The sequence below is a fragment of the Xyrauchen texanus genome, chromosome 29, assembly GCF_025860055.1.
Source record: "Xyrauchen texanus isolate HMW12.3.18 chromosome 29, RBS_HiC_50CHRs, whole genome shotgun sequence".
NCBI lineage: Eukaryota > Metazoa > Chordata > Actinopteri > Cypriniformes > Catostomidae > Xyrauchen > Xyrauchen texanus.
In genome coordinates this window covers 31,960,285-31,979,886 of record NC_068304.1, presented here as the reverse complement: position 1 = coordinate 31,979,886, position 19,602 = coordinate 31,960,285, and the positions used below count along the sequence as shown (strand labels likewise).

Below are 19,602 nucleotides of genomic sequence, written 5' to 3'. Positions count from 1 at the left end.
TTTGACACAAATGGTACAGGTTAAAAAAAGTCCCCCACAGATGGGCTGATAAAGGATCTCTCATCTTAAGTGCACAGGCCTGCTATCACTTTGTGCTGCACCCCCTGTTGCCTAGACCTGGAAAATGGGTTGAGATGTAGGCCGCAGATAAAGAATACAAGATGAAAACAGCAGAGAAAGAAACGGAGAGCTGTTGGCAGGAAAAAAAAGGAGAGAAAGAGACTGCCTACATTTACATCTGAAGAAAGCAAGGGTGTAGCAAGTTTGCTGTGTGCAGAAGCTGCTTGCAGACTGCAAGGCTTACAGAAGCAACTGGCAGTTGTGCTCTGCCTTCCTTACTGTCATGTAACAAATGTGACTTTGCGGTTATGCAGTGCACCAATGCATTCAAAACTGGTGCAAAACATTCTTTCACCTATCCAGTGACAATCATGTCCCAGTAAGACAATGCAATGTGCCTCATAAAGATTGCTGAGAGAATGCAAAGAGTGGTCAAAGCTGTTATCAAGGGAGGGGGTGACTAATTTGAAGAATTTTGTTTTGCTTAAATGTTTGTTCTCCATGTGATTCCCACCCTTCCATTTCCTAGTTTGTACGACTTTACTATTATTCTAAAATGTGGAAAATAGTAATGTAAAGAACAAATAGAAGTGTCCAAACTTTTGACTGGCAGAGTATTTGAAGGAAAACAATGCCTCTACAATGGAAAATGTAAACAAACAAAATTTTTTTTTGATTTATACAAGTATTAACTTCTATAAAGTTGCCATTTCTATCCCTGATGGCCTCATGTATCAATATGAAACTAGGATACATTTCAAGGTAATGGCTTTCCTTCTTTCCGCTTAAGAAATACACCAATTATGAGTCAGATTAAGAATCAGTACATTGTGTAGGCATCTAGTGAATGATTGACCTCTGGTTAATACTGACCTGTGTACCCAGCGAGCGCAGCTGCCGGGATGACTGGTTTGTCCTTGCTGAGGTCCGAGCGCTCCCGTACATAGTCTTTGAAGGTACCCTTTGGTTTGTGTCCATGCAGCGCAGTGGGGTAGTCCTCTGAGTCGAAGCTATCGTAGGAGGGAACTCTCTGTAGGCTGTTGAACGACGACTGACTGCTCCAGGACTGTGTCAGCCTATCGCAGCTCTCAAAACTGTCAATGCTCTCAAATGAATCCTGACCTCCCAGCTTACCTAATAGAGACAGAGATAGAGATACAAAAAGAGAGAGGGAAGGTCAGTATTGAAAGAACAGCTTACAACCCAAAAACTGATTTTTAAAGGGATAGTGCACCCAAAAATAAAAATTCTCTCATTATTTACTCACCCTGATGATGTCCCAAGTGTGTATGACTTTCTTTCTTCACCAGAAAACATTTGAAAAAACATAGACAAATTTCTTAGCTCAGTAGTTCCTTAAAATGCAAGTGAATGGCGATTTCTCATTTGAAGGTCCAAAAATCACAGACAGTCAGCATAAACTTTAACCATACGACACCAGATGTTAAAATAATGTTTTCTAAAGTGATCGCTTTTGTGAACTTTTTTAAACTCTAAATCATGCTTCCGGTTGGTAGTGGTATGCACATGTGATATAATCGAAATTGGCTATTGAAAAACGCGAGAACTGACACACGTGCGTCACAGCTGGAAGAGCAGTGCAGTTTACAACTGAGAAGGAGGAAAACTGTAAAGTAGCTTGGTTGATTTTGGTTTAGATCTGTTATTATCGGTTTCTTTACTCACAATGGTTCGTTTGTGTGCTTATCCTGGATGTCTCAACCGAGTGAAGAACGAGATTACCTTGGTATCCATGGCAACACGAATATGTAACAAGAGATACCGCTTGGACACAACCCTCTCCTGAATCATTGGATTATAGTTCTTAAGTACTTAAATATTTATATTTACCAAAAGCGATCGTATCGCTTTAGAAGACATTAATTTAACAGCTAGTGTCGTATCGATGACGTTTATGCTGACTGTCTTTGATTTTTGGACCTTCAAAAGAGAAATTGCCATTCACTTGCATTTTAAGGACATACTGATCTAAGACATTTTTCTATTTTTCTTCAAATGTGTTCTGGTGAAGATAGAAAGTCATACACACCTGGGATATCATTGCCCAACAGTGGATTATCTTAAATGAAAGTAAGTGCATCTGAGATTTGAGAGCTGTAGGAAAATTATCAGTGATAAACGACTTAAACTTTGGTCTGATTCTCACACAAGCCAACGTATTGTGTAAATTTTGTGCTTTTATGGTGGGTTTTAGTTGTCTTTATGAAATGTTGTTTAATGGCAAAGAGGGAAAAAATATTTTGTTTCATGGAAAGAAGATAAACAGCTGAAGTTTGGAATGACACAGTTGCGTAAATAATGACTTATATTCACTTGGGTTCTGCAAAAGAAGGAAATCATCTGTGATGGCATGGGTGAGAGTAAATGATGAGAGAATTTTCAATTTTGGATGAACTACCCATTTAAGGATTTGGCCTCTACTATGAGCCCAATGGCTTGGCTTGTAGAGGGTGCAATGTTTGGTTACTCCACTAGCTAGGGAAAACTGATGCAGACTAAAGATGAAGAAATAAAGTTCACAAGCAGTCTGGTCCCAACCAAGCAGAAAACTGGTCCACACCACATGACGATTCTCTTACACAATCTTCATGGGGAAATATTTGGGTTTTGTCTAATTGTTAGAAAATCAAAACAAATTTCTTCTCTATTTTTGGTCAAACTGGAGATAAAAGTCCATACAAAACTGAATGTCAATTACAGAATGAAAGATAATAGAGAGCTGGGTCCAATCCTGAAATCTTCATTTCAATTCAACTGAAAAATTGAAGCCACATGTGTGTTTGGTGGCACCACAAATACTTTCCCACACAGGAAAAAACAAAGCTCTTTCACCAAAGATAGGATTTACTGCATACAAAGCCTCCACTTACCTAGAGGGCAAAAGCCCAACTCGCTCTGTTGTTCTACAATACACAAGCAACTCTGACAAATCTCAATCTCCAATCCAAATCTCCATCATTTGTTCAGCTGCAGGATGAATGGACACAGATTCCGGTTTAAAGGTATCAAGAGCGAGGCAGGCTGTTTGTTCATCTTTGAACAATGAGTAGGAGAGAGAAACCAGATGTACGTGAGGTAAAGCTAACAAGTAAATTCATGAGAAACCAGAATGCTCTTTTCATGCTTTACACCTTTTGCGCCTTACGATAACCTAAGGCTTACAAAAACACCCTGCACACCAGTAATGGTACATTGCGCGGATGCTTTTACGCAAAAGACGTCTACCCGTACTCTGTGGCTTCAAACATCTTACACTTTGATGCAAACATCTTTGTTTTTCACTCCTTTTTCCTCCACCGCAGGCGAGAGTTTCTCGAGACGGTGCAAGAAAGAACCGCAAATAAACCCAACGGTCGACTTCATTCCCTGGCAGTGCATGCAGAGCTGTTCAAGATGAGAATGCTCATGACAGACACCATTTTGAAGACCACACACTGCTGATCACTGTGGGGGTGATGGGGATACATTTAAGCCTAGATGGGAGATTGTAAATATGTATCTAAGACAAGAGGAATTATCTTTAGTCTCCAAAAAATTTACATTTCCCCAGTGCCCTATTAATCTAGGCATGCACATCATATTTTCCACACGTACACATCCCTGCAGAAAAGACCAGCATACTGTCGCTGTCCGATGAAAAACACGTATCTCCACTTTTGCCAATTTGGACTTTTTACCATAGGTGGAAAGCTCCTAATGACCTCTTCCTACTGTTTAACAAGTATCTCCATTGGCTTTGAGAATTGTCCATCAAAACCACATATGTCATACCTTTATGTTTTGAAGAGTGTCAACTAATTTTAATGAAATTGCCTTCATTGCACTAGCTCTGTAATTTCCCTGACAACCAAAGCCATTCATGCACACACAAAGTCAGGTTATTTTAAAAAGTAGACTATACCAGCCATATACAGTTATACGAGATTTCCATCTTCGTGAAACGACAAGTTAAAGCTAATTCTGTGTTGGACCCGGAAAACGCATCTTGTAACCGAACAGTCCACTCAACAACTGGACTAGTAACCCTAGTCATATAACTGATTTCTGTCTAAAACAGTAAGTGAAAGCTCAGACTATATCTAAAAAGAAATTCTCTAGCAATCAATAACCTACCAAGTGAGTTCTGGAAACACAAACAGTTGGACTTGAGTCTGTAACTGAAAATGCGCCATTGGAACCCATGATAAGAAACCATGTATGTCCGCGTTAGCCAGTTCACTGACAGATCTGTAATGATGGAATTCTATTTATGGTACTAAAGGTGATCTTGAAAAGCATTGTTTTTTGGATACCTGCTTTTCATCAGACAAGGACGATATGTTCTGCTTTGGGTGTTGGTCCCCAGCATTGGATGTTGCTGGTGTCCCCCAAAGTCAGCTTAACCAGCAGTCTACCAGCTTCACGAGAAATGCCATGCTGAGCTAAGCCATCTGAGCCAGCTATATTGTGCTAGTGGATATGGCAATTCTGGTCCACCAGTTATACCAGTACCAACCAAAAACTAAATAGCATAAACCAGTTTGGACCAGCATGAAAATTAAAGAAAGAAAAAAAAAAACATACACACACTCTTTTATACATATCGAAACACCAGCACTTGTAAGCATGATCTTGGCCCCATACTCACCTCTGCTAATGCGGCCCACACACATATTGTCAGGTGATACAACTTCCTGTTTGACTGAAAAGTAATCTCCCTGCAGTGGATTGAGAGTCGCGTCCCGCAGGATAACATTTGAAAACTCGCTCTCATATTTGAGTGACAGCAGGTCTTCTGAGCTAATTGGGTGAAGGGTCTGGTAAGACTCTGTTATGAAGCTTGGCTCTGAGTATTCTGATGGAGGGACACACTGGGGATGCTCTATCCCATAGTCTGGAGGAAAGAGAGGTAGAGAACACAGAACATGTTTTTTTTTCCTTTGATGATAAAAACTATTTGATCCTTTTCCAGCTTAATATGCTTATTTTCCCAAAATGTACAACTGTGACTCTATGGTGCAATCAAAACATTGCTTTGTTTGTTTGAGCAACCCAACCAGCCCGACACAGCAACACTGTCTCAATCAATAGTGTGAGTTTGGGGTCAGACTTTGTGTTTGTCAGATCAATGGCAGAAGGGTGGAAATATTTGGGAAACCTGTAATTATTTCTGCAATTTTCAACACAAGTTAAGTTACTTCATTGCATCTTTTTATCCACTCAATGAAAGTGAATGAAGCATTTGGAGCAACTTCAGGGTGAGTAAATTATGAAAATTTTAATTTTTTTTATGAACTACTCCTTTAAGAAACAAATCCTATTCACACACCCTCCAGACTCTCTCAAGACTCAATCTTGTCTTGTTAACAGCCTTCACAGACTGATCATTTATCACCTATTATCGGCAAGATATAAGATGTTAAAGTGTACTCAGGTACTGTAATGCTAACTGAAAGACAGGGCAGATACTTACTAAAAAAATATTCTGAAGGATAGCGAGATTCCTGGAAGCTGGTCAGGCCATTGACAGGGAAATGCTTTGGGTTTTCTGTGTGGAACAAACAACATACTGATTACATACTGATTACTGAACCTATACACACTCTCCAAACCGAATGTGTTCCAGATTAGATTGTGCAAGACAATGCAGCAGGGCTGCTTTGATGTGTTAAGTAGCATGGCATTTACTATACAGGACTTTACATTGTGACACCTTTTACATAAATAACATTTACTTCAACAGATGGCACATCCTGCTGATCTACTTGACAAGCATATGCAAAGAAAATAATTTTAACATTCTTGATAAGTCCTGTGGTTGTTATTCTCGTTTATATAAAGTGTTATGCCAAGTTTAAACTACACGATTTTAAGCCCGATTTTCGCTTGCCAACAGTTTTGTAGAGATCGCCAACAAAAGCCTAAAATCGTAGGCACATCGGAGCTCGCTCCCTTGAGTAATGATCACAATGTTTGTCAAAGATGCAATTTGAGAGAAGCGCTGATGCATCGCTGATGTCAGCGAGATATCTAGAATGTTAAATATCTGTCTGCGATTTTAAATCACACAATGTTAAATGTGTTTTGACTGAATACAACTGCAGTGTTGACCTACAGCCAATAAGAGAAATGGGGCACAGGAAGTTTCAGTGGGAGGAGTCCTGATGTACCTGGAACATCAACTAGAATGGCTGTGGTATCAAGAAAGTCTCATTGGACCAAAGAATTGGAGGAAAAATTAGTGGAACATTGGCAGGAGCACCAGTGCCTATTTGATGCTTCTTCTGAAGAGTTGGAGAGAAATTGACAATTCTCTTGGACAGATTCTCTAGTTAGATTTTTCAGTAGGAGGTACTTTTTCATATTGTAATCATTAAAATATATGATTAAAAACATACACATCATATTTTGAAATGCACAACATATGATCATGCATTTATTTCATATCTCGTATCACTACTCGCTTGTACTATTGTGAAATGTAATTTGGAGTCCAGGCAGAGTCGTTGGGGATTCGTCAATAGTGAAATGTTTTGTAATGTGTTCACCCCTATCGCCAATTCCTCGTGTAATTTGAAAATGCTACGACTTCCATGACAAGACAGACAGTTGTGAAATATTAACAGTACCACAATCCGATGTCTTTGAAAGTCGTGTAGTGTGTAGGAGGCAATACTTTCGACATGCCCATCACAGCACATATTTTAACATCTAGATTCTTTGATTGGAATTGCTGAAGCTGTATCCACCTGATTTACTGTAACACGTCTTGGCTTTTATATCAGTCACCTTTTTGTTTTCAGTTTTTCTAAACACCACATCTGTTGGGCCACAGGCGGGCGGACGGACGGACAGACAGATAGATAAATAGATAGATAGATATGTCTACCTTTCTGCAGCATCTCTAAATGTTCCCAGAGGATGTCACCTACGAAGTCCGGTGCCAGGTCCAGGAAGCGTTCTTTGCCCAGTGCACAGAGGTGTGCCCCGTTCATGCTGAATTTATTGAAGTTCACATTCTTCAGACTGAACTCATTTACTGTCCATGTTAACCATTCTCTCACATGGGCCTCTGTCCACTCCCGGGGATCTACAAAGGAGAGGGTCACAATCTGAACGGTGCATGATAATTGTTCAGTCTTTGAGATAAGATGTACTGTATTTATTGTGATCAATTGTTGTTGTTGTACCGTCATTATAGCATCTGGAGTGTGTAAATATAGATACAGTATATTCACTTAGATACTCTTACCATTTATTACATACAGTACAGCTCATTTCTAACACTGTAGACCAGACACACGTTTAATCTAATATTTTATACAAAGAGGAAAATGTTTCTGATTAGATATGTTTAATTTCTTATTGTTTCTCGACTACAGAAAGCTGTACAAATAGTTTGCTTACTAAGTGTGCTTCGTAACATAGAGTAATATATCAGTAATAAAGGGTCAGTGTTATATATAATGCTGACAGTACGTATAATGGTCACTGCTCCAGTGCTTCAATGGAAATAATCAGGCATTTTTCTATAAATTTGATGCCAAGACGGCAGGAACTGAAACAACTGCAATTTTAGCCAATAGACCTACACACCCACTCTCTTTCTCTCTCTCTCTCTCTCCCTCTCTCTTTCTATCAACTGTACACACATACACACTCCACAAACCAACTGCATACAGCAATTTATAGACAAACACAGACCTGATGCAGACTACAGCCTCCGCAGACACAGCAAGCAAAGCCATCTTGCGGTCTGACATAATTTGGGAAACATAATTCATAACATTTGCTTGAGACTGCCATGTGCCTAGATCTCTTTTTAGGGAATATGATTTTGGCATTCTGAAACAGCCTTACGCTATGAAATACTGAGCCCTGAACAACGACGTATGCACTCTTTTCTTTACGTTTGTTTTTGTTTACTTTTTTGTTTTGTTTTTCAAACTCTTTCTAACTATAACACATTATTTTTCATTGTTTTCTTCCTCTCTGTCCTTCCCTCTCTGTTAATTGTATTTAATATCAGTAACACGGTCAGTGAGTGGTGGATAGTTGATTTATTGATGTATTTATTTTGTGTGTGAATTTTAAGATAGACATTGACAGATGTGAGCCATGGATATAAGATTTAAAAAATAAATAAATACATTTTGTTTGCTATTTTGGTTTTAGATATAAGTGCTGTAGAGTCAAACCTTTAGGGATGGAGAGTCGCTGCTGTTCCCTGGTGAAGCCACTGAATGTGGCCATTAGAGCCTGTGACATCATCTCTTTGCTTCCTGGAGTTAGTAAAGGAACATCTGCGCACTCCAGATCTGCTGGACCAAACAAATGGGCAAACATGTCAATCACACATTCTCTCAAATGAACTGTAAATACACAATAATATACAACATAACAAAACACAAAACTCAAAGCGAAATAATAAAGTGAAACAAAACTAAGCAAACAAAACAAAACAATGGCAGGTGCATACTTACAGATGGTCTATGTGACATGTAGCATACTTTTTAACTGTGTCAATTTCATGACAAGTTATTTTCCATGCCATAGATAACTAAGGCTTGCTCACTCGGGTCATTAAGACTATTTTCCACTGCTTTGAAACAATATGTATAGTGAAAAGTGCTATACAAATAAAACTGACATATCTTGACAAATATAAGCCAATCAGTATACTCATATCAACACCATCATAAACAGGAACAATTAGGCAATATCAGGGCCAGTGTCACACAATTATTGGTAGTTGTCCTGCAGGACCACTTATTAGGCCATATGCACAACAGCCATCTCTGACCTGACCTCCAAGTTGGATTGGATGGTCCACCAACACACAGAGTGTGCCACAGGTCAGGTTCCCCATCTATCGATAACCACCTCTTCACATCCCCACAACCCATTCCACCCAACATGCTGCCAAATTTCTGTCTCCAGCAATAGATAGAGGGGCCTCTGTTGCCAGGGGTCAATAATTTAAGGGTTAAAGGTCATGGCAGAGGGGTGATGATGTAACAGCAGGCTGTGGGGTGCCAAACAGACACCACAGTGTTGGAAAGCATGCCATCTCTCCCTGTGGGCACCCAGTGGGACACAGAGGGGTCTTTGATGAGTTAAACAGTACCCGATGACTTCCAGTAATCCAATTAGGACTGCCGGGGTGGCTGTTAGACCGAGGGAGAGGGAGAGAAAGAGAGGGGTCTGGGGAAACCCCTAAGGGTCTGAAGAATTCCACTACCAATTCTTCAGCTAAAAATCCACAACAATAAAGAGATCAAAGACGTTACAACCATTATGTGATGACATATTTGTAATGTCATGCTGAATGTAACAAGGTGAGGACTGATGATTCTATTACCGGTGTACTGTCAAACAGTTTGTCTGTGACTCAGGCACAAATAATTTGTCTGGGAGCTAAATGCACCATCGAGACTGTGCAAAGCAAATAATCAGTGTCCTTTTTGTTCGGTCTGTGACTGCTTTTCTACTGACACCCAGATGTTCTGGCATCTCTACGTGGTTTTGTAACTGCCAGCTCTATGCACTGTATGGGTTTGCACTCGCTGTCTTCGATCCACAACATGGCATCACCAGGCCAGGAATGTACAACAGCTGTCCCACCTAACCACCTTCCCCGCTCTCTCTTCTCTTTCTTTCCATCTGCTTCCCTTGTTGACTCTAACAGAGAATGCTTAGCAGTGATGCATTACGCAGAGTGTCCAAATGGAGAAGAACAATGCAGTGCTCTAGTGTGATTCGATTAGAGTGAGATGCAGCAGTCTCCATTTACAGTGTTTAATTGGACATTAGAGGGGCCATTCTGCCGGCTAGACGTCAGAGCCTTCATTCACTGGCGAAGAGGCCCATTATCACATTAGGTGATACAAGTATATTCTCCCGAACAGAAAACAGACCCAAAAGACCCTGTCTGGTAAAGCACAAGTGTTTTTGTTTTATGTTGTAAAGGAGTCATGTTTTATTTGGACCACATGTGACAGAACAACTGAACTTAAAGCAAGTTTTAGTTTTTATATTTTCTTCATAACTGGTACAAGTGAAGTGCTTTTTGAAAGAACAGAGAAATCGTGATTTGAAATGCTAATTTCTTGAGATAACATTACAAAAAGCCTTCCTTAAAAGTAGGGCTGAAACAATTAGTCGACGTAATCGACAAAGACAACATTTTCGTTGTCAAATTGTCATTTGATCTCATTTAACGTAACATGAGATCATATGAAACTCTAATGATGATGCGAGAGAGGAGCACAGCAGCTTGTGCCTGACTGAGGAGAGGAAGAAACACATGTCCAGATGCACTCTAAACATTCCAAACCGCTTCAGGTGATGTAGATCACAAAATATAATGGAATTATAATGGAGAAATGCAAAATAAGGAAATACAGAAGCACTGTCCTCGTGAAATAAAGCAGAGCCGGATCTGGCATTCCACTTAAGCAAAACCTGCATGTCAGAGCATCTAAAAAGCAAACAACTGGCATTATATCTTTCATGCATCCTTTATTAAAGTTCAAATAATAAAGAATTGCATCTTAAACAAACTACAAAAATGGCATTTCTCTGTGCGGTCACCACCACGTCTATGAGTCATATGAAGGGGGAGAGATTGAAACTGCACCCGACTGAGGCACCCTCTGGCGTGGGGACCGCGTTCCTCGATCACATTTGCTGTAGCTAGATTAATAACATGATGGAGTGCGACGTATTAAATCATAATATACTGTAGCAACGTGTGTACCTTATTGTGAAGTAAATCGGCGATACACAGCTCTATTAAGAAGATAGAGTTTGCTTTTGTGAGTTAAAGATGGATCGAAGTGAAGTGACAGTATATGGATAAAAATAAATAAAATGTATACGAAAATGTCCTTGTCTTAAAATCTGTTACAAATCATGACCAAAAATGGCCTTGAAGCTTGTGTCTGTGTTTTTCAGATGAATGGAACCGAGTTAATCTGCATTTACCTTACTTCTTATTAGTCACTCACCCACACCCACATATGTATCCTACAGATATCCTACATATAATGATGAATAACCAAAATATATCTTCTGTGAAGCAAATGAATGCTCACTTCTGCAAATTAAGACAAAAGACTAGGATAAGTATCATATGAATTAGGTTATCTTAACAGCAATAATAGTGCTCTGAGTTATAAATCATTGATAATTACGTCTATTGAACCATATTACAACAGATATTGGGCCTCAGCCATACAGTCCCACATGGAAAATCTTTACATTACACAATAACACTGCAGGTGTGCATTGGGTGGTGTGGATGTGTGTCTATCTTCAGTGCATAGCTCTGTGCATTAGTCAGGGGGCTGTGAAATTGTGATTATAGACATGGGGCCACGGTGGTCTCAAGGAGTCTGGTGTGGTGGGGAGGGGTTGGATGATTCACTTATCTGTAATGTGAGAGCATCCAAGACAGCATGAATGGAGTCCCCAAAGGGATAACATCACCACTGGCATGACCACAGAGCCCCGCCCATCCAGTCCATTCATTTCCATTGGGGTTTCTGAAGTGTATTCAGTGATTTAATGACTTACATGCATCTAGCCAGAGTCAGTCTACAGATTAATGTATATACTGAATATACAGTGTTAATGGCCATTTCTAAAATTAGATGCAGTTGAAGGAATAAGTGTGTCTGTCTGTATGTATGTGTGTGGAGGAGCTGCATATGTGTGTGCCTGAGAGACAGCATGTGGGTGAGCAATAAAAGCCAAATAGCTCAATTGAGTCCCTCAATAGTCTGGATGGTATTTAAGCTTGTGAATGTGCTTGTAGTATTTGTGTCTATATGTCAAATTATAATTTCATTCCAGACAGGAACTTCCCTTTTTTTATCTCTTTAATGCTGCATAGTTTTTCCTCACCGATATTAAAGGGATAGTTAATCCTAAATTTAAAAAAAGATTTTGGTCATAATTTACTCGCCCTTATTTTGTATCAAACCCAACATTCACCATTCACCCTCATTGCATCTTTGTTTTTCCATTCACTGAAATTAACTTTCATTGTAAGGGGGACAAAAAGATGCAATATAAGTTAATGGTGAATGAAACTAACATACAGCCTAACATTTTCCTTTTGTGCTACAAGAAAGAGTAAGTCATATGGATTTGGAAATCCATATGAGTGAGTATATGATTACATGATTTTTGGGACTATCCTTTTAAATCTGAGGTAAAATGTGTGGTATTTTTGGGTGAAAATTAAAAACATAGCAGACAAAATCATCATCTTATTATAGAAAAAGGAAAGAATATTGCAGCCAAGGAAAAAGTATTTACGGAGCACCAGTGGGAGCCATTTCTGAACATTAACAATTGTGTTTCTCAGCAGTGTGTCAGGGTGGGCCATAAAACACCTTTGGTTATTTATCTCTTGTTATATCTCTCTCAGAGTGTGTGACAGTGAGACTGTTAAACCTGGCTCACATGAAGATGGGCCATTCACCATGCAGGTCCCCTCGGAACAAGGCAGGGCCAAGGGTGGGGGATTAAGAGAGAGACGTGGTTGTTCTACCCACTGTTTAGATTTCCATCTGAAAGCATGCAGGCCGGGCAGAGACAGGAATAGCAGCGGCCCATGATTGAGCTACCAAAAGGCAGTGCTGAGGATGTCCACCCCACCGGGGTCATGCACTGGGGGTCTCCTGCTCTGGAACACTGTGGCTATTCTTAGAGACCCAGCCACTGGGTGCCCCATGTTCGCTGGATGGCCACCCACACATTCGCACAATGCACAACAGCACCATCAATGGGTCACATATTGGCCCCACACTGAGGATTCAAGTAAGAGTGATTGTTTGAAAGCAATATAAGAGGCATGTGTCCAACCTTCATTTCTACTTTACATCAATGTGCATTGTCTTCAAACTTCATGATACTTGCTGGCCATTCAGAAAATGCATGCTCAAAATAATCACTTTCGTGTACCACAGAAGAAGGAGTAACATCAGGTTTTTGACCCTAAGCTTAACTCCTAACCAGAGTGAACATTTGCCCCAGTACATTGTTTTTAAAACATTAGTGCATTTAAAAAAATACAATAATTAAAGTGACGCATGGAGCAATGCTACTACGCATCTTGTAAAGAGAAGCAGAGGGTGTAGGGTGTAGCTGCATTGCAGGACACATTTACCTCCAACAGACCACGGCACACTTTGAGTGCATCTTACAAGCGCTGTTTAGACTTCTGAATAAACAAATTCTGAACCTGACAAACTGTTTACTCTCTCTGCGACATTCTTTATCGAAACCTCCAACAAAAACCACTTCTAAATATACCTGAATCTGCAGTGCTCCAAATGAAAAATGACACGTTCTTACTATTCAATCTACATGCATCAAAAAAAGCATTTATGATCAAAACAAGTTCATATGCAATCATGTCATGCCTGAGCAAAGTTTGTGAGCGAGCAGCTTTCTGTGTCGGAGAAATTAAGGCAAGAAAGCTCTGCATGCAATTAGCAAGATAATGGTTTATGCTATTGTGGAGCCAACCGATGGCCAACAGATGCATTCTCAGTAAATTAATTCCCCATAGACCACATTGTATTTATGCATCATGCCATACATTCCTGCCTCGTTTTACAATCACTAATGTTGAAGGGATTTTTTGAGAGTTTGTTCTGAATTTGTGATCTTAAAACCAAAGCATCTTTGAGTTAAATTGTAAATAGACCAATTACACAATTAACTACGAAAAGCACCCCAGCTGTAGCGAGTAAAAATATCATGAGCCCAAAATAGATGAATGGAGGAAGCAATTGTTCTGAAATGTGCAGCATTACAAATCTGTGTTCTTGCGCATCATTGCAGTAAGACTAAAATCTCTCTATGGTGACAAATGTCAACACCAAATGTGTTTATGAACAACAGAAGATGTAAGCACATAAATGAACATGTCTAAGCAGTCCATGAGTGCGTGAGAAATAGGCAAAACCACCAAAAACAGTTCTCATTTGAACATATTTCCAAGTGCACTCACACAAGCTAGAAAAAGACTGATTTACAGCAAACCCTGCTCTGTGGTTTTATGAGAAAGGGGCAAGTTGTTAGATTCTACCAACTTGGTTTAAGTGAACAATGTCAAAGACTAGCCCTCATTATGACCGCCTCTTGGATTCGGTCCAAACACCTACACAGACCGCCTTTAAAGGCTCTCATCCCTAAATCGCCCAAGTAGAGCCTCTCTGTCGGAAATATGTAGATAGTGTGGAGAAGGCTGGATGTGAAAGAGTCCCAGCTGTGGAGGATCTTGTGACTGCCAAGGAACGTGTGCCTTCTATTCAGCTGTACATCAAGAAACACTCACAAACAGAGAGAGACCGAGAACCTAGTTCCAGCCAAACACCTGGACCTCTGACACTATCGTCTGCAAAAAGCATTAAAGAATATTTCACCCACAAATGCAAATTCTGCCATCTTTTACTCCAGTCCCTTATGACTTCTCTCTTCTGTGGAACACAAAAGATGCTAGATAGAATGTCAACTTTTATCCATACAGTGTGTTAAAAGAGAAAGGTGTCACATTCTGGGTGTATTTACACTTGGTCACTTCATGCATTACTATCCAATTGAATAAGCACATTCCATTTACACTTTGCTACATCAACGTGTCTTTGCCAAACAGATCATACATAAAAAATAAAACAGAGTTCACTTCTGTGATTATGCTAATCCAGGGCATATGTATCAGCTGTGCTCATTGTGTCAGTGTTTAGTTTAAGTTTTAGCAGTGAGCTGCATCAAAATGAAGAAATTAGTTTGGTCTCTCCTACCTCTGGAGCTGGTTTGATTGAGCAAACGTATATTTGTATCTATATTTGTGGAGTGGTGGTGGCGTAGTGGCTAAAGCACAGGGCTGTTAATCAGAAGGTCACTGGTTCGAACCCCACGGCCACACCCATTGTGCCCTTGAGCAAGGCACTTAACTCCAGGTTGCTCCGGGGGGATTGTCCCTGTAATAATTGCACTGTAAGTCGCTTTGGATAAAAGCATCTGCCAAATGCATACATGTATCTGACACGTTTACAGCCCCTTAGTTTACATGCACTTTGTCTTTTTTAAATATTCTGTAAACACTTTAGACAGAGTAAACCAGTCCTATTTTTGCGAAGTCAGAATAACAAATCTAGAAAACTACTTTAGCTTGCAGCATAGACGTTAATCTGACCACAATCTGCCTTGGCGTTGTGCACATGCTCTGAAAGATAGAGATGATGCGAAGTGCATTTAACACTTCCTCAGTGTTCCTCAGGCGTCTTTCCTTAAAATACTTGATTACGCATTGTCATGTATACATGGACCGAAAGATGAAGACTGTAGCTCAACCATGCTTAAACCCAATGAAGTTTGATTATAACTGTTCATGTAAATGTACTGACTGAGGCTAAGATTCTACCAAACTACTCTACTTTAATGTTCCACAGAAAAAAGTCACTTTTTTGGGGTGAACGTTCGCTTTAAGCTCTGAACCAGACCATATGTAACCCCAATTGCAGTCAGAAGATAGCAATATGACTCTAAGGTAGGAACTCATGTTCAAAGAGGAGAGATAAAAATAGGATAACTGCAAAAACAGCTCTAACTACTTAGCCCTAAACAGGTGACTTGGTGAAAGCGCATACACCAATGGCAGAGCTGAATCTGGGAACAGGTTATCCTCTGCCTCCCTGAGCTGTGAGAAACGTAGCCTGAACCAGCCAGGACGGCGCTCTGATCTCAAAACCAGACCAACGCCACGCTCCGTGTCACTTATGTCAGAACATGCAGTACACGGTACCCAGGAGACATCTGTAAAACAGCCACAGTTATAAGCAAGAGTGGCATGGAAAGATCAACTATAGGACCTCCCACCACCCAGGAGGTGGTCTGAAGCCCACCAGAGGGAATGGAAAGGGCTAATGTCTTATGGGAGGTGGGGTGGGTGCTGGAGTCAGCTTGGCAGGGGCTGTGACTCAGTAATCAGCCTGTAGCACATGGCAGGGATGAGAAGACAGCACTAGGCAGATGCCACATCAGGGGCCAGAGAGACGAGGCGAGAGCCCATGTGGCCCGCAGACGGAGGAGAGACAAGAACGCAAGGAAAAAAGTTGTGGAAAGAGAGACATGGAACACAGGGGAGAAAATGGGTACTGTAAAATGTAAAATTTCTTCCCTTCTCTGGGACATACTGTATCTGTTGCTTTTGTTGTAGTGTTTTGAAGTTCAGAGAAGCAGGGCCAAAGAAAACGGTTGGGAAGACTTGAAACTGCAGTACAGCAAATTGGGTCACAAATATGCTACAGTGAAAAAAAAAAATCTCTGACGTAACATTCAGTCATTATGACGCATGTAACTGTTCAAAAAGTGTTTGTGCCATTAAAAAGCCAACAGTGTTTGGTGAGTAACTAAATAAAATTAGCAACACTACTGACTAAAAGAAATGTTGTGGGTTCAATAAAAGTTAAGCTCAATCAACAGCATTTTTGGCATAATGTTCATAACCACAAAAAATATAAAAATGTATAATTGATCCCTTGTTTGTTTAGTAAAAAAGCAAGAATCCCTCTTACAGCAAGCCACTTAATGGAAGTGAATTGGCCCAGTCCAAAAACATTTGTATGGCCATGAGACTTAAACATTAAATATAGTAATACTTTAGTGTCATAAAATTGCTTACTAACCTTATCAGTGTAAAGATGTATCCAATTTTACAACTTTGTTGCCATGATGACGCATGGCTGTAAACCCTGTTAGCGATTTTATCACACTAAAATAATGTAGAACAGAGATTTTATAGGACCATTTTAGGAAACATTTTCTTATTTAAATAGCTGTAAGTAGTTATAGCTATTTTGTAGTGATTATATTGTAGCTAACCACTTTTTTTTTTTTAAGTGACAAAAGTTATGAGTATCTTGTAGCTTAGGAAGCTACAGTTTCAAAGTAGCTTACCCAACACTGACAGCCAGTAGCGTAAAAGAATACAGGCTAAGAAAACCAGAGTACATTTTTTTTTGTTTTTATACAAACTCACTATGTTCCACACTGACATCACTGAAGGCAACCCCCTTCACCCTTTGATGACTACACTTTGAAGGGAACAATTAAAATGTGTGTTTACCAGAAATAATTTCTGACAGGGGAGTCATTTAACCAGTGGACATTCTGATATGTGGGAGTCATTCAGGACCAGAATGTAAGACCGTCTGATCTATCAGTGTTTCATCCTAGCCTCAAGCATTACAATATTTTCCATGGATACTTCCAGTCTGGTGAATCAATTCTGACTGTCAAATATGAATCCTATCACCTCTATCACCTCTAAAATAGTGGAGGTGGATTATTATTCTAGTTTCTGTCTTACAGATACTTTGAGCATGCCCTACAGCTCACGTAGAAACATATTTTTTGCTGTAACTCTTTGTTGTAACACTGTTCAACAAACTATAAAAATTGCGTTCAGGCTGTCATTTGTTTGGCTCCATCAGAGACCCACATCAGACCAACCTTGATTGCCCAGTTCCATGTTTGCACAGCTGTTGGGTGGCGAGGCATGCACATGCCTGGGAAAAGTGAGAAGAAGCTGGCATTACAGCAACCTTTGCTTGTACCTGTTATATAACATGGGAATCCAAGTCATATTCAGATACACCCTCTCAAAGTTGCGAAGATCACTGCCAGCTTGCCTTATCATATCTTTAGGATGTAAGCCGTACCTGATAATGCTTGTATACCTATCCACCACAAGTGTAATGCATGTGAGTGTCAGAAGCATGGGAGTGTGAGTTGGGCCTAGAGGGGTTTGAGATGAGAGAGCGCAGTGTCTTAATCAGATAAAAGCGGGCAACAGGCAGCCCACCCAGTCGTCATACATTCCTGTAACTCACTGAACCCTGAGATAGACATTGGTAAAGTGAAGGAAAGAAGAAGAAAGTTAAGAAGAGATATCCTGATCAAGGGCTATTTCTCTATAGCTCTTTCACTGGGCTGAAATGAGTGGGAAGTGACCCCTGGATGTCTCTCATGTAGTTGCTGACTCATTTCACTGTGCTAAGTTGTCTTTGGTCAGAGATGAAAGGAGTGGCCCCATTGTCAAATGCTTAGACAACACCCCGTTCAAAACAGATCCCTCAGAAGATGCTGAGAACTTCAGGCGCAGCAAAGTTTGATGGGTAAAGGCAGCATTAGCTGTTTTAGTACACAGATGTTACAGGAGTTTATGTCTTTGACCCATAGAGCCGTTCTAACATCTGTGCTACGCCACAGCACATGATTCATCGTGAATTTCTTGTGGCCTCCTTAGCAGGTTGCAGGCTTGTTCTACCAAAAAATATTCTGGTCTAACCAGTACATTTTCACACAAAAACAATGTCCTTTAAATACTGCATTTCATCATGCCATATGCATGCATTTTAGTCAATTTCACAAAATGGCTTATAATTTTAATCAACCAAAATAACATTTTAGTTTATGATAATGTGCAAAATGTCAAAAATAGCATATTCACAATGCAAATAATGCATTCTGACTAGCATGGAACTAAATTCTAAAATGTCACCTTTTCATGTGTTTCACTGTCTGTGCAGGTGTAATTGTAATTAATTTGAATTAAAGCCATCAGATAATCCTTGTGATGCCTTTTTGTTGTTTCGTCTTTGTTATCGTTGACAATATTTAGTCCGTTAGATTAATACTGGCTCTAACACTTGCATGGCTCTTGGCTTGCTGTGTTTTTTCTTCTGTTAAATGGAGATTGTTTTGTGCTAACTCCACACATGATCTTATTTTAGCCATTCCATTAAAGAATCTATGTATGATAATCGAGACTGTGCTGCACTTGTGTAGCTCCCATTGTCTCTTCATTCACTGCATGTCTTCGGGGTATATCACAAAATCTCAAGTGAACTCTAACCAACTTTTGTGTGACTCTTGATTAAATTCAACTAGAGGATTTTTCTTCCTTCAGGAAGACTAAAGAAGCAGACAAACAATAACTATGTCTTATGTGGAGTTTACAATCTAAGGCAGTAAGTTGCATTCACCCTGCTTTGAACACTTATGGTTGACTGAACTCGAGGGAGCTTGTCTTGAGAAATTGTTTTGCAAGATAGCACGATATTTTGGCAACCTTGCTGCAAGTATCAGCTCTTATTTTACAGCACACAACTGTTTTTCCATGCAAAGGGAAAGCCCATGCATGTGTGCGATTGAACACTGCGTTGAGTGCATGTTCATGTGAAAATGTGCCAGTGCATGACAGTTTGCATTTACATGTGTGGTAATGATTCATAGCACATCTTACACATCAGACTGGAGTCATTATAGCTCGGCTTTAGTTTTCGTTTTGACAAGCTTGCAAAGGTGAATGCCTTTTTTCCGTGATGTATTAACAGCTGGTGGTGAGCTTGTGGTGAGCTGGTGTGTGTGTGTGTGTGTGTGTGTGTGTGTGTGTGTGTGTGTGTGTGTGTGTAAGAGGTAGGGAGTTTGGAATGCTGTGTGTATAGCCACCAGCTGTGG

General features: G+C 40.0%; 1 protein-coding gene across 4 annotated transcripts in view; it reads right to left on the bottom strand.

Annotated features, from left to right (window-relative positions):
* LOC127622906 (protein c-ets-1-B-like) overlaps positions 1–19,602 on the bottom strand; it is a 57,846-nt gene that overhangs the window by 9,049 nt on the left and 29,195 nt on the right. For 2 of the 4 annotated variants that reach the window (XM_052097063.1, XM_052097065.1), the window contains 5 exons: positions 8,259–8,381; positions 6,950–7,150; positions 5,534–5,608; positions 4,709–4,954; positions 934–1,194 (listed from right to left, as the gene is read on the bottom strand). In XM_052097063.1, coding sequence (XP_051953023.1) covers positions 934–1,194; positions 4,709–4,954; positions 5,534–5,608; positions 6,950–7,150; positions 8,259–8,381 — 906 coding nt within the window. The remainder of the gene's footprint in view (positions 1–933; positions 1,195–4,708; positions 4,955–5,533; positions 5,609–6,949; positions 7,151–8,258; positions 8,382–19,602) is intronic. The other 2 variants (XM_052097064.1, XM_052097066.1) reach the window with 1 other exon arrangement.